At 41.0% G+C, this 14,707-nt stretch overlaps 1 protein-coding gene across 2 annotated transcripts in view; it reads left to right on the forward strand.

Moving 5' to 3' along the window:
* The window catches only part of fn1b (fibronectin 1b), a 41,705-nt gene that overhangs the window by 9,087 nt on the left and 17,911 nt on the right, over positions 1-14,707 (forward strand). The window contains exons 10-25 of one of the 2 annotated variants that reach the window (XM_088992270.1): positions 122-277; positions 361-489; positions 1,320-1,463; positions 1,855-1,976; positions 2,880-3,048; positions 5,711-5,887; positions 5,975-6,103; positions 6,791-6,880; positions 7,316-7,510; positions 7,999-8,277; positions 8,363-8,626; positions 8,927-9,021; positions 9,912-10,080; positions 10,386-10,472; positions 10,622-10,813; positions 12,847-13,125. In XM_088992270.1, the coding sequence (XP_088848396.1) occupies positions 122-277; positions 361-489; positions 1,320-1,463; positions 1,855-1,976; positions 2,880-3,048; positions 5,711-5,887; positions 5,975-6,103; positions 6,791-6,880; positions 7,316-7,510; positions 7,999-8,277; positions 8,363-8,626; positions 8,927-9,021; positions 9,912-10,080; positions 10,386-10,472; positions 10,622-10,813; positions 12,847-13,125 (2,676 nt within the window). The remainder of the gene's footprint in view (positions 1-121; positions 278-360; positions 490-1,319; positions 1,464-1,854; positions 1,977-2,879; positions 3,049-5,710; positions 5,888-5,974; positions 6,104-6,790; positions 6,881-7,315; positions 7,511-7,998; positions 8,278-8,362; positions 8,627-8,926; positions 9,022-9,911; positions 10,081-10,385; positions 10,473-10,621; positions 10,814-12,846; positions 13,126-14,707) is intronic. The other variant, XM_088992271.1, reaches the window with a different exon arrangement.

Raw genomic sequence — 14,707 nt, forward strand, 5'->3', positions numbered from 1 at the left:
TGTTTGACATTCACTACATTGGACCGATCTCAAACAGAAACAAATCAATACCCACAAGCATGTGCGTACTATGGGAACGTAGAGAGTACTTTTTGTTCTAATTTATGATCCTTTCCCGTAGCCCATGAGGAGGTGTGCACAACTAATGACGGTGTCATGCACCGCGTTGGTGACAAATGGGACAAACGCCATGATGTCATGGGCCACATGATGGAGTGCACGTGCCTCGGGAATGGTCGCGGCGAGTGGAATTGTATCGCTCACTCACAGCTGCGAGGTGAGAGCCGCAAGATGGCATGAAACTCGCGAGCTGTCGCCTGTCAACCGCATGTGATACTCTCTGACCTTTTATGTTTCCAGATCAATGTATTGTAGAGGGCTTGACCTATGATGTCAACCAGGAGTTCTCCAAGCGCCACGATGAGGGCTACATGATGAACTGCACCTGCTATGGACAGGGACGCGGTCGATGGAAGTGCGATGCTATTGGTATGCTCCTACCTTCGGTGGAACTTATTAAGTTCGTCTCAAAGTCTCTATAAACATAAATAACTTCTTCATTTGAGACACCAGTGTCTCACAAAAGTGTCCTTGATAGTTTTGAAAGGCGCTTAGAAATAAAATGTATTATATTATTATTATTATTATTATTATTATTATTATTATTATTATTATTATTATTATTATTATTATTATTATTATTATTATTATAAAAGAGTGCTGTGAATAATTGCATGATTTGAATGGTTAAAAAAATTGTCAATGCCAAGTATATAAAATGAGGCTTCAAAATCCGGAAAATGAAGCAATTGCCTTCTCAAACGTGCAGCATGTATTTCACTGATAAATAGATGTTGCGCCTTCTATGTTTTTTGCCAACACATCCTTACACATCCTTGAATTCACTTTGCAGGGTTTTAAATGGCTTGGTTGAGACGAAATTCTATCTGTATTGTGACAAAAATTGTGTCGAATCACAACAGAGGTCATAAGCTAAAGATTCAGGTCAAACAAACAAACTGAAAGAAATGCATTTTCAGGAAGACGATTATTTCATTTGGGAAAATCTGTCCTTTGAAACTAACTTAAAGCACACCCATTCATTTTTAAACTTGAAGCAGCAAAAGTAACATTCATGAATCAAAATGTCAAAATCTGGCCCAATTAGCAACCCCCCGTTATCATGTGACTTGTTTTCCATGTCTCAGTTTTGAATGCTGAGCAGCTGTGTCAAATTTGGTGTTTGCTGTTAGGCTCCAAAAGTGAAACGCATGCTATGTGAACAACTGCAAGCACATCATTGTCATCTCCTACAACAGATCAGTGTCAGGAGCCCCAGACAAGGGCTTTCTATCAAATTGGAGAGTCATGGGACAAAGTCATCCATAGCCTCCATTACCGCTGTTATTGCTATGGCAATGGGATTGGAGAAATGAGATGTGAACCCCAGCAGAATTACCAAGGTGGGAAACATTTCTTCACTTACTTCTTTGACTCTTCATGATCAATCTCACCCGCTACTTTATGTTAAAAAGGACAATCTCAAAATTTGTACTGTATCTCTCATTCTAAAGTCTCACCAGACTAGACAAATTTTGTCGAGGTCTGACCCGCACCGATGAAAGAGAAATAGATGCAAAAAAAGGTGGGCGGGCAGATAAATAGTGCTGAGCATAGTACTCAGGTGTTATGCCACACTGTGAACTGGTGCTTTGGTTGTGCCAAAGTGTCTCAGAAGCCATCTTTAACCCACACCAAACCACAGCTGCAGTACTGTAACACCATCATGTCAACGTCCTGGATGTCGCCTCCGGCTTCTTCTGTCTCTCATCGAGTCTCGCTGCAACTTTCCAGATGGCCACAGGCCAGTCCAAGTCATCATCACAGAGGCGGGCAAACAGCCGGACTCGCACCCCATCCAGTGGAACCCACCCTCATCGGTTCAGATCACACAATACATCCTCAAATGGAAAATTGTGAGTTACAACAGCAACTGTCATTGACACTCAGGATTTGTCTATTCATTGTCTTTTTTCTCTGCTCCTTTAATGGGTTCAGTACAACTATCGATTATGTAGCCATCCATTTTCTATTACTGCTTGTCTTTGTTGGGGTTTTTTGAAATTGACTCTATCCCAGCTGATATTTGTCCAAAGGTGGGGTATACCAGGGACACATCACCAGCCAAATGGAGGACACAAACAAGGAGAGACAATCATTCATTTGAATACCTTTAAAGTTGTGTCAGGAAGGGCATCCGATGTAAAAGCTTGGCCAAAACAAACATGCGAATCAAAGCTCTGAAGATGGAGGACACTGATTCGCTGTGGCGACCCCTGAAGGGGAAAGCCCAAAGGAGAACAAGATTATATTCTTTATCTAAAAAGCTTGTCTTTGGTTAATGGGATGCGGTCTACCACTTTGATATTACTGAAGACAACAAGGATAATGAGCGGCCGGTTCATCCAGCCGTTAGCACATCGACCTCAGGGTGCAGAGGTCTTGGATTTGATTCTTGTGTGGAGTTTGCATATTCTCCATGGGGCCTGTGTGGGTTCTCTCAAGGAATTTGTTTCCGGTTATTGGCTGGCAACTGGTTCAGGGTGTCTCCTGCCTACTGGCCAAAAACAGCTGGGATAGGCTCCATCATGCCCCGCAGTCCTTGTCAGGGTGAAGCAGATCGGAAAATGAACGGATAGAAGGATAACTTTGGCATACAACCAAAACAACTGCAGGGTACTTACTAGTTTGACAAAACTGCATGAGTTGACGGTTGTACTGCTACTGAAGCAATGAAAAGTTGTTAAACTCTTTCAAATGTTACTATATTTAAAAAAAAGAAGAAATAAATGGTCGTCATTCCTCTCTTTTTTTTATAGAAAAATTCCCGCAGCCCCTGGAAGGAGGTGATTGTGCCCAGTCACCTCAACTCCTACACCATCTCTGGTCTGCGTCCTGGGGTCACCTATGAGGGTCAGCTGATCAGTATTTTGCGCTACGGACAGCGGGAGGTCACGCGTTTTGATTTCACCACCACCCATGGTTCTTGTGAGTAAGCCTGCAAGTTTCCTTTGCGTGTGTTTTTACATTATGTCATTGTTATAATTTGGGGATGTGCAAAACACAGACACCCCGTTTACATAAACTCATTTTGTTGCCTTAACATCAACTCACATCGACTAGCATGTAAAGTACTATGTAATAAAATCCTGCCTTTGCTAGTTGAGGTTGAATATGAGAAAGATACCCAAAAATGAGTTCCGGTACTCAATTCATTTAGTCAAAGGTAACCCAAATATTAGAAGTCAGAATTTCTTACAACTGTAAATGTCCTCTAAAATCATCAATGCCCTTGTTAGTTAAATATCTTCCTGCCAATTTTGATCAAAACTGAGCATTTTTCTTCTTTCTAAAAAGCCGTTACATTGTCCCTCATGAGTATTTAGTCAGCATCAAAGATAGCTAACTTAAAGGAAAACCGACATCACTTTTTTGTTTTTTAACTGACACCAGAAAAACGTTTTATAGCATCTAAAATACCCAAAACATGCAGTAGGGTATTTTTAGTCAAATGCAAAACACCAATAAAAATGACTTAAAGTGTCCAAAATCTGCAAAAAATTGAGCTGCGAATTGGGCATTTTCAGAAAGTCCTTTCCCCAGTTCGTGACGTCACGCCAAGACTGTCTTGCCTTGCTCAAGAATCAAAACAATGGCTTCAGATTCGGAGAAGATGCTTTCTTGTTACGCATCCAGTTATGAATATGATTCAAATAGTTCTGAAGAGGAAAGCAAAAATGTTTGCAATCGATTAAAGACGTTCTTCCGGGTCATTTTGAGGCATCAAGACTGATGTGTAGCACCCCGAGAAAATGCAGAAGATGGCGGCAGAGCTCCGTTGGAAATGGGCTTATTTGTCTGCTTGGAATTTGTGTTCAGTGAATATCAAATAGTTGTCTTGGTGAAAAGCACAACGATTCACCATCGCGTTATTTATGTGTTTTCCTTCTAATTTCGCCATCAACACGGATCAACACGAACTTTTCAGACCAAACAAAGTACCGCAAAATGCATTGTGTGTCCTTTCTTGGTCAGGGGCGTTTCTTCCGTGACGTGACGTCAGGACTCGTCACCAACTCAAAAACAAGACTTCCTGAATATTCAGCGCGAGTATTAAAACGTAAAATATATTTCGTGACATCACACAAAGACGCCTTGCATTGCTGGAGAATCAAAACAATGGCTTCAGATTCGGAGAATATGCTTTCTTGTTACACATCCAGTTATGAATATGATTCAAATAGTCCTGATGAGCAAAGCATACATGCTTGCAATCGATTAAAGAATTTATTTGGGCCATTTTGAGGCAAACGGGTGGGGGGGAATGTCTCACCCAATAAGAGGCAGAAAAATGGCGACCAGCTCCGGTGAGAAATGAATCAGCCCGTTTCCACAGGCTGATACATTCTTTCCATGGAGTTTGCCTCCCTCTGCATGCGGCTTTTGGCTGTAAGACATGGTTTTAAAAAAAACAGTACAGCAAAATACATTGACGTGATGGAAAGACGCTACAATGCGTCTTTTTTACTGTGAGGAGGCTGTCCTTTTCTGACGTCACGTACGGACTCGTCACCAACTCAAAAACAAGACTTCCTGAATGTTCAGCGCGAGTCTTAACGCGTAAAATAAAGCTATATGCGGTAGAATCTTATTAAAATACGCCCAGTAGAAATCATTTGAAGCCATTTTACAAATTATGGACACAACTTGTCCGGAGATGTCGGTTGTCCTTTAAGTGATAACAGTACAACTTCAGCAGTGTAGTGGATTGATTAAGCTGCACTAATGGAATGACTATGACTTACAAATGTTTCTTTTTCTCACGAGTAGCGCCACTTTTGACCAATAAATACATGAACCATATAAGTAAACTTGTATGTCTGTGCCACAGACCAGTCTCACCTGGGATCCCGGTTGCATCAAACTGTAATTAAGTGGAGAGTTTTACATCACTAGTAACACATGCTTTAGTAGTACTACAACACAAGTGTCAAAGTCAAGGCCAGGGGGCCATATCTGGCCCACCACATCATTTTATTTGGCAAAGCAAATCAAGCATGTTAAGTTCCATGATGCTTGCTAAAGTCCGAACTAAAAATTCTAATTGTTGTATGTAAACCACAATAACAGTCATTTCAGATTTGAAAACTAGTTATCCATTATTTTGTTGTGTGCTCCATGTGTTATATGTGGATGAGATGAAACATTGTAATGGTTTCCCCAAATTCATAATGGCCCTCGAGTGGAAACCGTAAGTACAATGTGGCCCGCGGCAAAAATGAGTTTGACACCCCCGTTCAACAAGTATACCAAAGTTTTATGACCTGAGTTCTGAAAGTAGAGGAGGGCAGCAATTAGTAGCTGTAAAAATAATAATAATAATAATAATAATAATAATAATAATAATAATAATAATAATAATAATAATAATGGTCTCACAGTCGTCCTACAAATCTTGATGGTGGGGACAAAGAGCATACTTTTAAATGATTATCAAGAATATTGCATAAAGGATCAAACCACTTTTCATACGGACAGTTCTCTCAGGATGCCTGATGAACCTCATTGGTGATTATTTATATACGTTCAACTTTACATCTTCATTAAATGTAATGTTATATAACTAAAAAATATCTCTTCTTCTCTCAAGTGGAAACCTCCGAGGGAGAGACGAACAAGCCTCCGCCGCTGGTTGACACGTCAGAATCTGTGACGGAAATCACTTCAAACAGCTTCGTCGTGTCTTGGACTTCGGCCTCGGCCACCATCTCTGGCTTCAGAGTGGAGTATGAGCTCAGTGAGGAGGGTGCACAGCGGCAAGTCTTGGGTAAATTCAGAGAAAGCTCTTGCGCATGTGGAGTTCCAAAATGGAGGAGGGGTGTTTGTGCCATAACTTTGACGTGATCTGTTTCAGACCTTCCTGGAACATCCAATTCTGTCACCATCGATAACCTTCTGCCAGGGCGCAGATACAACGTCAATGTCTATGAGCTTCCAGATGAGGGCGATGCCACCCTCATCCTGTCAACATCCCAGACGACAGGTAAAAATAAGTGCTGGACAGCGCAACCCTTAAAAACAGTGTCTTTTCCAATCCGATTTGCCTAGAAGATTCAGTTTTTCCATAGGAAATCATGAAAAAAACTAAATGAAATTATTCCCAGGGACTGAGCCTTCCACTGTGAAAATGGTTTATAATTACTGTACATGCCACAAGTTGGCGGCGAAGCGCTACCTTGTCGATGCCATAGAGCTATGGGTTGACTCAAGCATTTTCACACTCCCCCAAATTGTTTTCCATTATTTTCTTCATTATTTCCTGACATGACCAAATTGATGTAACGTTTTACCTATTACATGTACTTCTTTATTTCTTTATTGATTCAATCATTCGATCTTAAAACTCTTCATCACCAACGAAATGATTTTCAATTACAAATTTCCAAATGTTCCGGATATAATTTGCAAAAAGACTCATTTCAGTGTCAATAAATTCAGGTTTCACATTAGTCTGCTCATGTACATACTGTAAGTTAACGATTATTGCTGACTATAACAACCCCCAACCCCTCAAAAAAAGAAGAAAAAGAAAAACACTATACCTTAACTTTTTCAAAACGTGATGGTGCTTGAGCCTCGCGGCTTTTATTTTCCGAATATGAGCTCGATTGTCCTTTTAGAAGTCTTTCAAATGAAAACACATTTCAATATTCCCGTCTTTTTCCCCCAGCTCCCGACACTCCCGCTCAGCACGCTATCGATGATGTCGCAGAGACGTCAATCCGCATTAGATGGTCCAGACCTCAAGCTCCTATTACTGGTAATCAAATTTTGGTTTTATGTGTTTTCAGCGGGAGATGATGTTCGATACATTTCCACAAAGTTTGAGGCAATGTTCCTCAGGAATTGTGGGAATGTTTGGGAAATCAACATGAAATCAAGGGTATTATAATGGCAAGGTGTCTCACTGATATGAAGGCTCATAGACTGAATATTTCGTACGTTGGGACGCTCGGGAGTCAAGGTATCACTGTAATTGCACAATATTTAGTTGTTTTATTCCGGATTATAATCAAACATATTTTCCCCAAAAACAGTGAATTTTCTTTACGATAAACCAATGTTTAATTTTGAAAATTCCTGTTTACTCTCATGATTTTCTGTTCTTCCCATATGGAGTGTTGTCACCGCGGATATCTAAAGTTGTACAGTACGTGTATAGTTGTTGACGGTCCACATCTGTGTCCACAATGAGGTTATCGTGTGGTGTATACGCCTTCCGTGGAGGGCAGCAGCACCGAACTCAACCTGCCAGACACAGAGACATCAGTGACCCTAGTTGACCTTCACCCCGGTGTGCTGTACAACATCAGCATCTTTGCCGTAGAGGAGAACCAGGAGAGTCAGCCTGTTTTTGCCCAGGTCCAGACAGCTGGATCTTCTCAACCAGGTGAAAGAAGACGTGAACTGGTCGATGTTTTTTTTGTTTCTGTAATTTTAGTACACCTAAATGACCTCTGTGTGACACATGTACAGATTAAGAGAAAGAAATGTGAACACACACAACTATCACCAAGAAAAACGCTCTATCAGTCCTTATCACATTTGCAGCTGGATTATTCACTTGTCAAGATAAAAACTGTTTATTAGGCTTTAAAAAGTGAAGCCAGAATCTGGAAATAGTTATGTTGAAGCACATTTCTGTTCTGACATCTGTTTAATCTGGAACATGACATTTTACCTCCCATAATCACTTCTCTTTGTTGGCATGAACTGAAAGTTCTCCAGCAGACTCTTCATTTTTCTTCCTTGAGACATGTATATATAAACAATGCAAAGTCACAAAATGATTCATTTTTCTACTAATGTGAAAAACCCCAATTATTTTTTTATTCTATTTTGTCAATTCATTTCGATTTGTTTTTTTTTTTGTCACAGAGGAGGTGGCCGCCCCCACCGACCTTCAATTTTATGAGGTCACAGATGTGAAGATCACCATCACATGGAATGGGCCACCCAGCGAGGTGACGGGTTACAGAGTCACCTTTTCGCCCGTCGGGCCTGATGGCACAGAGATCAGACCCCTCCAGTTGCCGGTGTCGCCAAACGCCTACGCTGACATCACCCACCTGCAGCCGGGCACGCTATACCGCTTCTATGTCTACGCCATTAACGGGGGTGTGGAAAGCGAGCCACTCATGGGAGAGACGTTTACCAGTATGTGATGTTCTGAGGAGTCTTTTCAAAGTTGGAGATATTCAAAGAGAAACGCCAATACATCTTACTTTCTCTTCCCCACCAGAACCGGATGCTCCCACCAACGTACAGTTCACTGAAATCGGCCCAGACAGCGCTCTGGTCATTTGGGAAGCTCCCCGTGCCATAGTGTCTGGCTATCGACTCTTTGTGAGCATCGAGGGCTCCAGTCCTATCGAGAAGAGAATTCCTGGTGGTGTCACCCAATACGCTCTGAGGAATTTGCGTCCCGAAACTGATTATACTGCCACTCTGCACTCTGAGCTGGATAGCGTGCTTAGTGAGCCCATGACCACACATTTCACCACAGGTGGGTGTCAGAGAAAAAAAAACAGATGATATTGACACTTGTGCTATGCTCGACACCGGAGCTCACCAAGATCATGACAAGGCCCAGACCAAGACCGAGACAGAATCAAAATGTGGTTTGAAGACTAAGACCGGTCTCCATGGTTTCAACAGTAGCAATCCATTTTCCACTAATCCTATTTGGCATCACCATGCATCTTAGGGCTGGTCACAGTCAGGAGTCAGGGAACACCCCCCACCCCCCTCATCCACTACGGGGGGAATAAACTCCTGATTTGTCATTGTGATATTGTTTTTCCAGCACCCCAGATGGGAAATGCACCAGCTTTCAACACAGAGGTCACTGATTCCTCCATTATCATCACCTGGATACCCGTCCGCAGGTTTAGCTACAAGGTAGTAGCCATAACAATAACAAGTACTTTATGAATTTCATGTGAATGATAGCATGTTACCTGTACTCACACACTCATAAGCAATACCCATTTTGGTACTTCCACTGTAATTGTGTAAAATCACAAGGATGCCTTTTTGTTTTGGTTTCATCCAGAATTTTGCTATTCATCTCCTTGTTAGAGAGCAGCATCTTTATGCAAAACGTTGTAAAGCACATGTTTAAAACTTAAGGCCCGGGGGCCAAATCTGGTCCGTCACATCATTTTATTCGGCCCACGAATGCAAATCAAGAATGTCAAGTGCCATGATGCTTGCTAAAGTCCCAACCAAAATTTCAAATTGTCATATGTAAACCACAACCACTGTGAGACTAATAAAGGCATATCCAATCCAATCCAATCCAATCCAATAACAGTCATTATTCTTGACTTCAGTTTTGAAAAATAGTTATTGATTAATTTGTTGTGTGTTCTGCATGTAATATGTGGAGGAGATGAAACATTCTAATGATTTTGGATTGGATTTGCCTTCAATAGTCTCGCAGTGGAGAAATTTACATTTCACAGCAGCAAAGTTATGAAAGGAATGAAAGTAGAAAATTCTCCAAATTCATAACAGCCCTCGAGAGGAAACCGTAGCTATAATGTGGCCCGTGGCAAAAAATGACGATGACATCCCTGTTGTAAAGCATTGAGCAGTTAAAAAAAAAAAAGAAATATCCAAATAAGTTCCGCAGCCTGAAATTAGGGTGGCCAAAATCCCAATGTCACTAACTTTTCACGAGGAGCATAAATTTGATCTGTATGAGAGGCTCATCACTATGATGTAATGTCTTGGCGGTCTACAGTCATGCGTGCTCTTCTCATTTAGTGACCTGATCTTTTTTCCAGCTCTCTGTGCTCCCCAGTCAGCAAGGAGAGACTCCAAGACACAGAACCTCTGACACCGGACGCCTTTATGTAACCGGTTTGATTCCTGGAACTCAATACACATACAGCGTTCAGCCCATCTTCAATGGACGCCCCCGTGGAAACGCCATCACTCGCAACGTGGTCACTTGTGAGTAACTATCACTTGGCCCCTCTTTTATGAAACATTGACAGCCAATGGGAGATATGTACTGTACATATAATCCAAGGTTAGTTTCCTTCTTCTACTGGGACTGGATTTATTGGACATATTTTGCCACTTGTGCTGTTGTCTTAGTACTGTAGATCACACACACCATTAAATCTCTAAACATGAACACGCAATTTAGCACCCATTTTTGGGATCTATGTGAACCAAGTCCTTATCAGGCACAAATGAATGATTGTTTTACACAGACTCAATGTCCCAATAGTTGTTCCGTGGTCTTTTTGCAGCCTTGTCCCCTCCCACTGACCTGAGAGTCCAGTCTAATTCTGACACGGGAGATCTCACAGTCCACTGGACAGCCTCCAAAACTCCAGGTAAATATTGACCCTATTGCTCAGAGCCCACAAAGTCTAGACTTTGAAATGTGAAAGCACCTTTCCTGGCTTAAAAGTCAAAAAGACTTCTCACAGTGGCTCATGAATGAGGAAAATCTGACTTCCTTTTCCACCCCCTCACTCGACAGACATCACCGGCTACAGAGTATCCAGCACGCCCACCAGTGGCCAGAAAGGAAACAGCATCGAGGAGTTTGTGAGGGCTGATCAAACCTCGTGCATGCTGGAGAACCTGAATCTCGGGGTGGAGTACAACATAAGCGTCTTCACCGTCAAGGACCATTTGGAAAGTGTGCCAGTGTCCACTGTTATCACACCTGGTAAGTGTGACATGGAAAGGCCTTGACACACTCTGAATGAAGACTGCACTCTTGTGTAGCGAGAACCAAGTGTGTTTCAATGTGAGTGATGAGAGAATTACCTGGATGAGATCAGGGAATACACAGATGATCTTTATTTCCCCACAGCCATTGTTTTTTTTGTGCGCAGAATGAAGATTAGAGTTTCATACTGGAGCAATCTGCTGAACAAAATTAAATTAAGACAGTTGAGGGCACCATCTCTGGCCAAAAGAAAAATATATTTAACTCATTCACTGCCATTCCTGAATTTATTCGGGAATTGAAAAGCATAACATGGAGCACCATTCACGAATTTGTTCGGGTTTTGCTTTTTCAGCAAGTGCTAGTCAGACAATGCCTTTCCCTCCAAACAGGCGGCAGCATTTGCCTTTTGTACAGCTGTCTCCATTTCAAGCCCAGATAACTCCAGATCCATTGAACTTAGGATTTAACTCTTTTTTTACTGATGAAAGAAGAGAGTCTTAATGTTTCTTACATTGCATCAAATGTTTAGTCCGAAAACTCAATATTCTGTGGGTCCTGCAATTTGAGTGAAAATGACAAAAATCCTGGCGCTTGAGTGGACACATTTTAGCACATCATCTGGCAACAACTTTCAGACAAAGATCAAAAAGATTTTGTGGGGCAGATGTAAATGAATACTGTAGATTTAAAACGATGTGTTCTGACAGTAAAAAAAATGCTACATTGGTAACTAGTAAATGTTGTGCGCCATTGGCAGTTGTGTGCAATGTAAGAAACATTAAGACTCTTCTTTCATCAGTAAAAAAGAGTTAAATCCTAAGTTCAATGGATCTGGAGTTATCTGAGCTTGAAATGGGGGCCGCTGTTCAAAAGCTGTGTGTGTTTGTCACGTGATTTACGAGTGACAGAACAGTTAGGTTTTGAGGCTAAACAAATCGTGTTTTGCGCAGAGAATATCAAAACGATTGTCTTAAACCTATACATTTGTTGCCATTGTTCTGAATCCTCTCTGCTTTACGTTCCTCTGCGTTGCTGCTGTCCCTGTTTTGTTCTGCTTTCAAAGTCCTCCAAGAGTTCAATTGATCAAAGGTGTTAACAATGGTTGCGTTTAACTCGCTTTATGTCATCCGTGAGGGTTGGCGGAGAGTGGGAAGTGTAGGCATAATTAGAAGCGACGGAAATAATACATTAAAAAATATATATTTAATAATAACAGAAACATACATACAAGATCGCGACATATGCTGCTTTCAGGCACACACTTTTGAAGTTGGCTGAAGTGGAGCCAACCACAAAGAGTCATCACATATCTTGACAAAGTGAGTCTGAAGGACAGGTCACAATTTGGAAATATAAAATAAAAATAAGAAATTGTCAGAAAAAAAACAAGTAAAGCCTGGTGTAGATTTCTGGAAAAGTACTCAAGTACTATATTAAAGCGTTTTCTTAAACGATGACATTGTGTGATATTTTATTTGGTGTCATCCAGAGGACAGTTTAAACTTTCTTGTTGGAAGCCTGTTTATTTTATTGCAATTGATGGAACGTAGACAGAATCGTGGAAATAAACCCCCGTGATAAATGGTGGTAGTTTATGATCACTCGTTCTTCCAATGCAATATACTCCTCTTAACATTATAATAAATGAGCAAAATCCCTTTTTTAATTCCTGAAAATCTACGCTGTCTGCTGCCAAAGTCTGATTGCAAGACAATTTTTCAAAAACATGACGCTATAGTTTTTGTTTGTTTTTTTTTAACAAATGTTATCTGCAGTTTAATTCAGGCTTCTCCATCATAACCTGCTGGGGGTCTTTGGCTAACATTTGCATGAAGGTCTTGTGTGTCATAATCAAATGAGTGGAGCATGCCCACAAGTGTTGATTTTTCGTGAGATCTGAATGTTAAAAGTATCCGTGCTGGCACTGAATGTTTAATTACTTTAAATTCATAATCTGTGTATGGTAATCATCGTCTTTATGTCTTTCTAATGTTGCTTGCGCTTTGCACCTGGGCTAACCCTTGCAGACATCCGTCCACCAAGACATATTCACTTTGTCGACATAACTGACACCACCATTGGCCTGCGCTGGATCCCTCTGAACTATTCCACCCTAACGGGTTACCGGATAACTGTAACGACGGCGGGCGAGAGTATACCCATATTTCAAGATATGGTGGATGCAGCAGCTGGTTATTACACGCTTCGTGGTTTGGAGCCTGGCGTGGACTACGACGTCAGTATCGTCGCGGTTACGGAGGAGGGGGAAAGCAAGCCAACCACACACACAAAGCAAACTCAAGCGGGTGATTTCAACATTTCACTCTATGTGTGAGAAGAACGAGAGTTTTAATCACACAATTGATGAGAATGTTGCAATTTGAAAATGAAATCTTGTTTTGCACGACTTATTCCAGAATTGCAGGACAATTTTGGCATCAATATTTTTAAAAGTCAACAATTAGTTTTCTGTTTTTTGCTATGTCAAAAAAAAGGTAATGTTCCACCTTGAACATGAAGAGGCACAAAGCGACATATATTATTTGTCATGACAGATATCGTGCTGTGGTTGATGCAAACCCGTTAGAGATACAAAGTACAAAAGAAAAGTCGGCTGCCATTTTTGCAGAGAACGGGCTCATTTGCAAACTCATTATGGCGCTCCGTGTGTATCCCGAAAAATAGTTCCTATGCCAAGGTAAAATTTTCATAAATTTAACGTTCGTAAACCGAAAAGTTCGACAGAAAGGGGTTCGTAAACCGATGTATCACTGTCCTTGGAAATCATATCTTTAAAAATATTCCAAACTACATTAACAATTAAAAAAAGGGTACATTTCATTTGAATATTCATTTAGGTTTCATATTACAATAAAATAAACATACATAATTACATAAATCTGCTCTAAATTTAGTTGTTGCTCAGTATATGCTAGCCGTGTATGCTTTGAAGCTAACTGTTCAAAAACAAACTTGACTATATATTTGTTATAAATGACTATTTTAATGACAGTATAGTAACACGGTCTATGTTTTGAAATAAATAAATAAATAAATAGTATGAAACCAGAGGTGAGGAATGACTGAACATATCCATGGTCAGAGCATTTAGCTTGAGGTCACTTCTGCAGGTCACTCTTGGTGGCTGAAAAGGTTTTAATTCGAATGTAGATGTGTCCTTCTTCTTTTCCTTTGGGCTTTTCCTTTCAGGGGTCGCCACAGCGAATCAGTGTGCTCCATCTCACCCGGTTTTGTGCATCCTCTTCTCTCACACCAGCTACCTTCATGTCCTCTTTGATAACATCCATAAACCTCCTCTACGGTCTTCCTCTCTGTCTCCTGCCTGGCAGTTCAAGGCTCAGCATCCTTCTCCCGATATAGTCACTCTCTCTCCTCTGGACACGTCCAAACCATCTCAGTCTGGCCTCTCTGACTTTCTCTCCAAAGCCTCTAATATGAGTTGTCCCTCTAATGTACTCATTCCTGATCCTATCCAACCTGGTCACTCCCAAAGAAGACCTCAACATCTTCAGCTCCGCTACCTCCAGCTCTGCTTCCTGTCTTTTCTTCAGTGGCACTGTGTCCAGTGCAAACATCGTGGCTGGTCTCACTACTGTTTTATCCACTTTTCATTTCATCCTAGCTGAAACCCTTCTATCATAATTACTCCAAATGTACTCAAAATATGTCTGTGAGTAAACAATGTTTGAACAAGGAAGATATCAACAAACTAATAAAAAAGCATGCTAAAATTGGAATTTATTTTACTTGTGATGTAAATTGATGATCAAGAGAAAGCGATGAGAGGGTTTGGGTGGAAAATCATGCGAGGTGGGTGCGCTAGACCTTTTTGATAATTTAAATTATATTTTGGAATCACTTTTACTA

Source organism: Hippocampus bargibanti, linkage group LG03, assembly GCF_051943395.1.
Source record: "Hippocampus bargibanti isolate YZ-2025 linkage group LG03, ASM5194339v1, whole genome shotgun sequence".
Classification (NCBI taxonomy): domain Eukaryota; kingdom Metazoa; phylum Chordata; class Actinopteri; order Syngnathiformes; family Syngnathidae; genus Hippocampus; species Hippocampus bargibanti.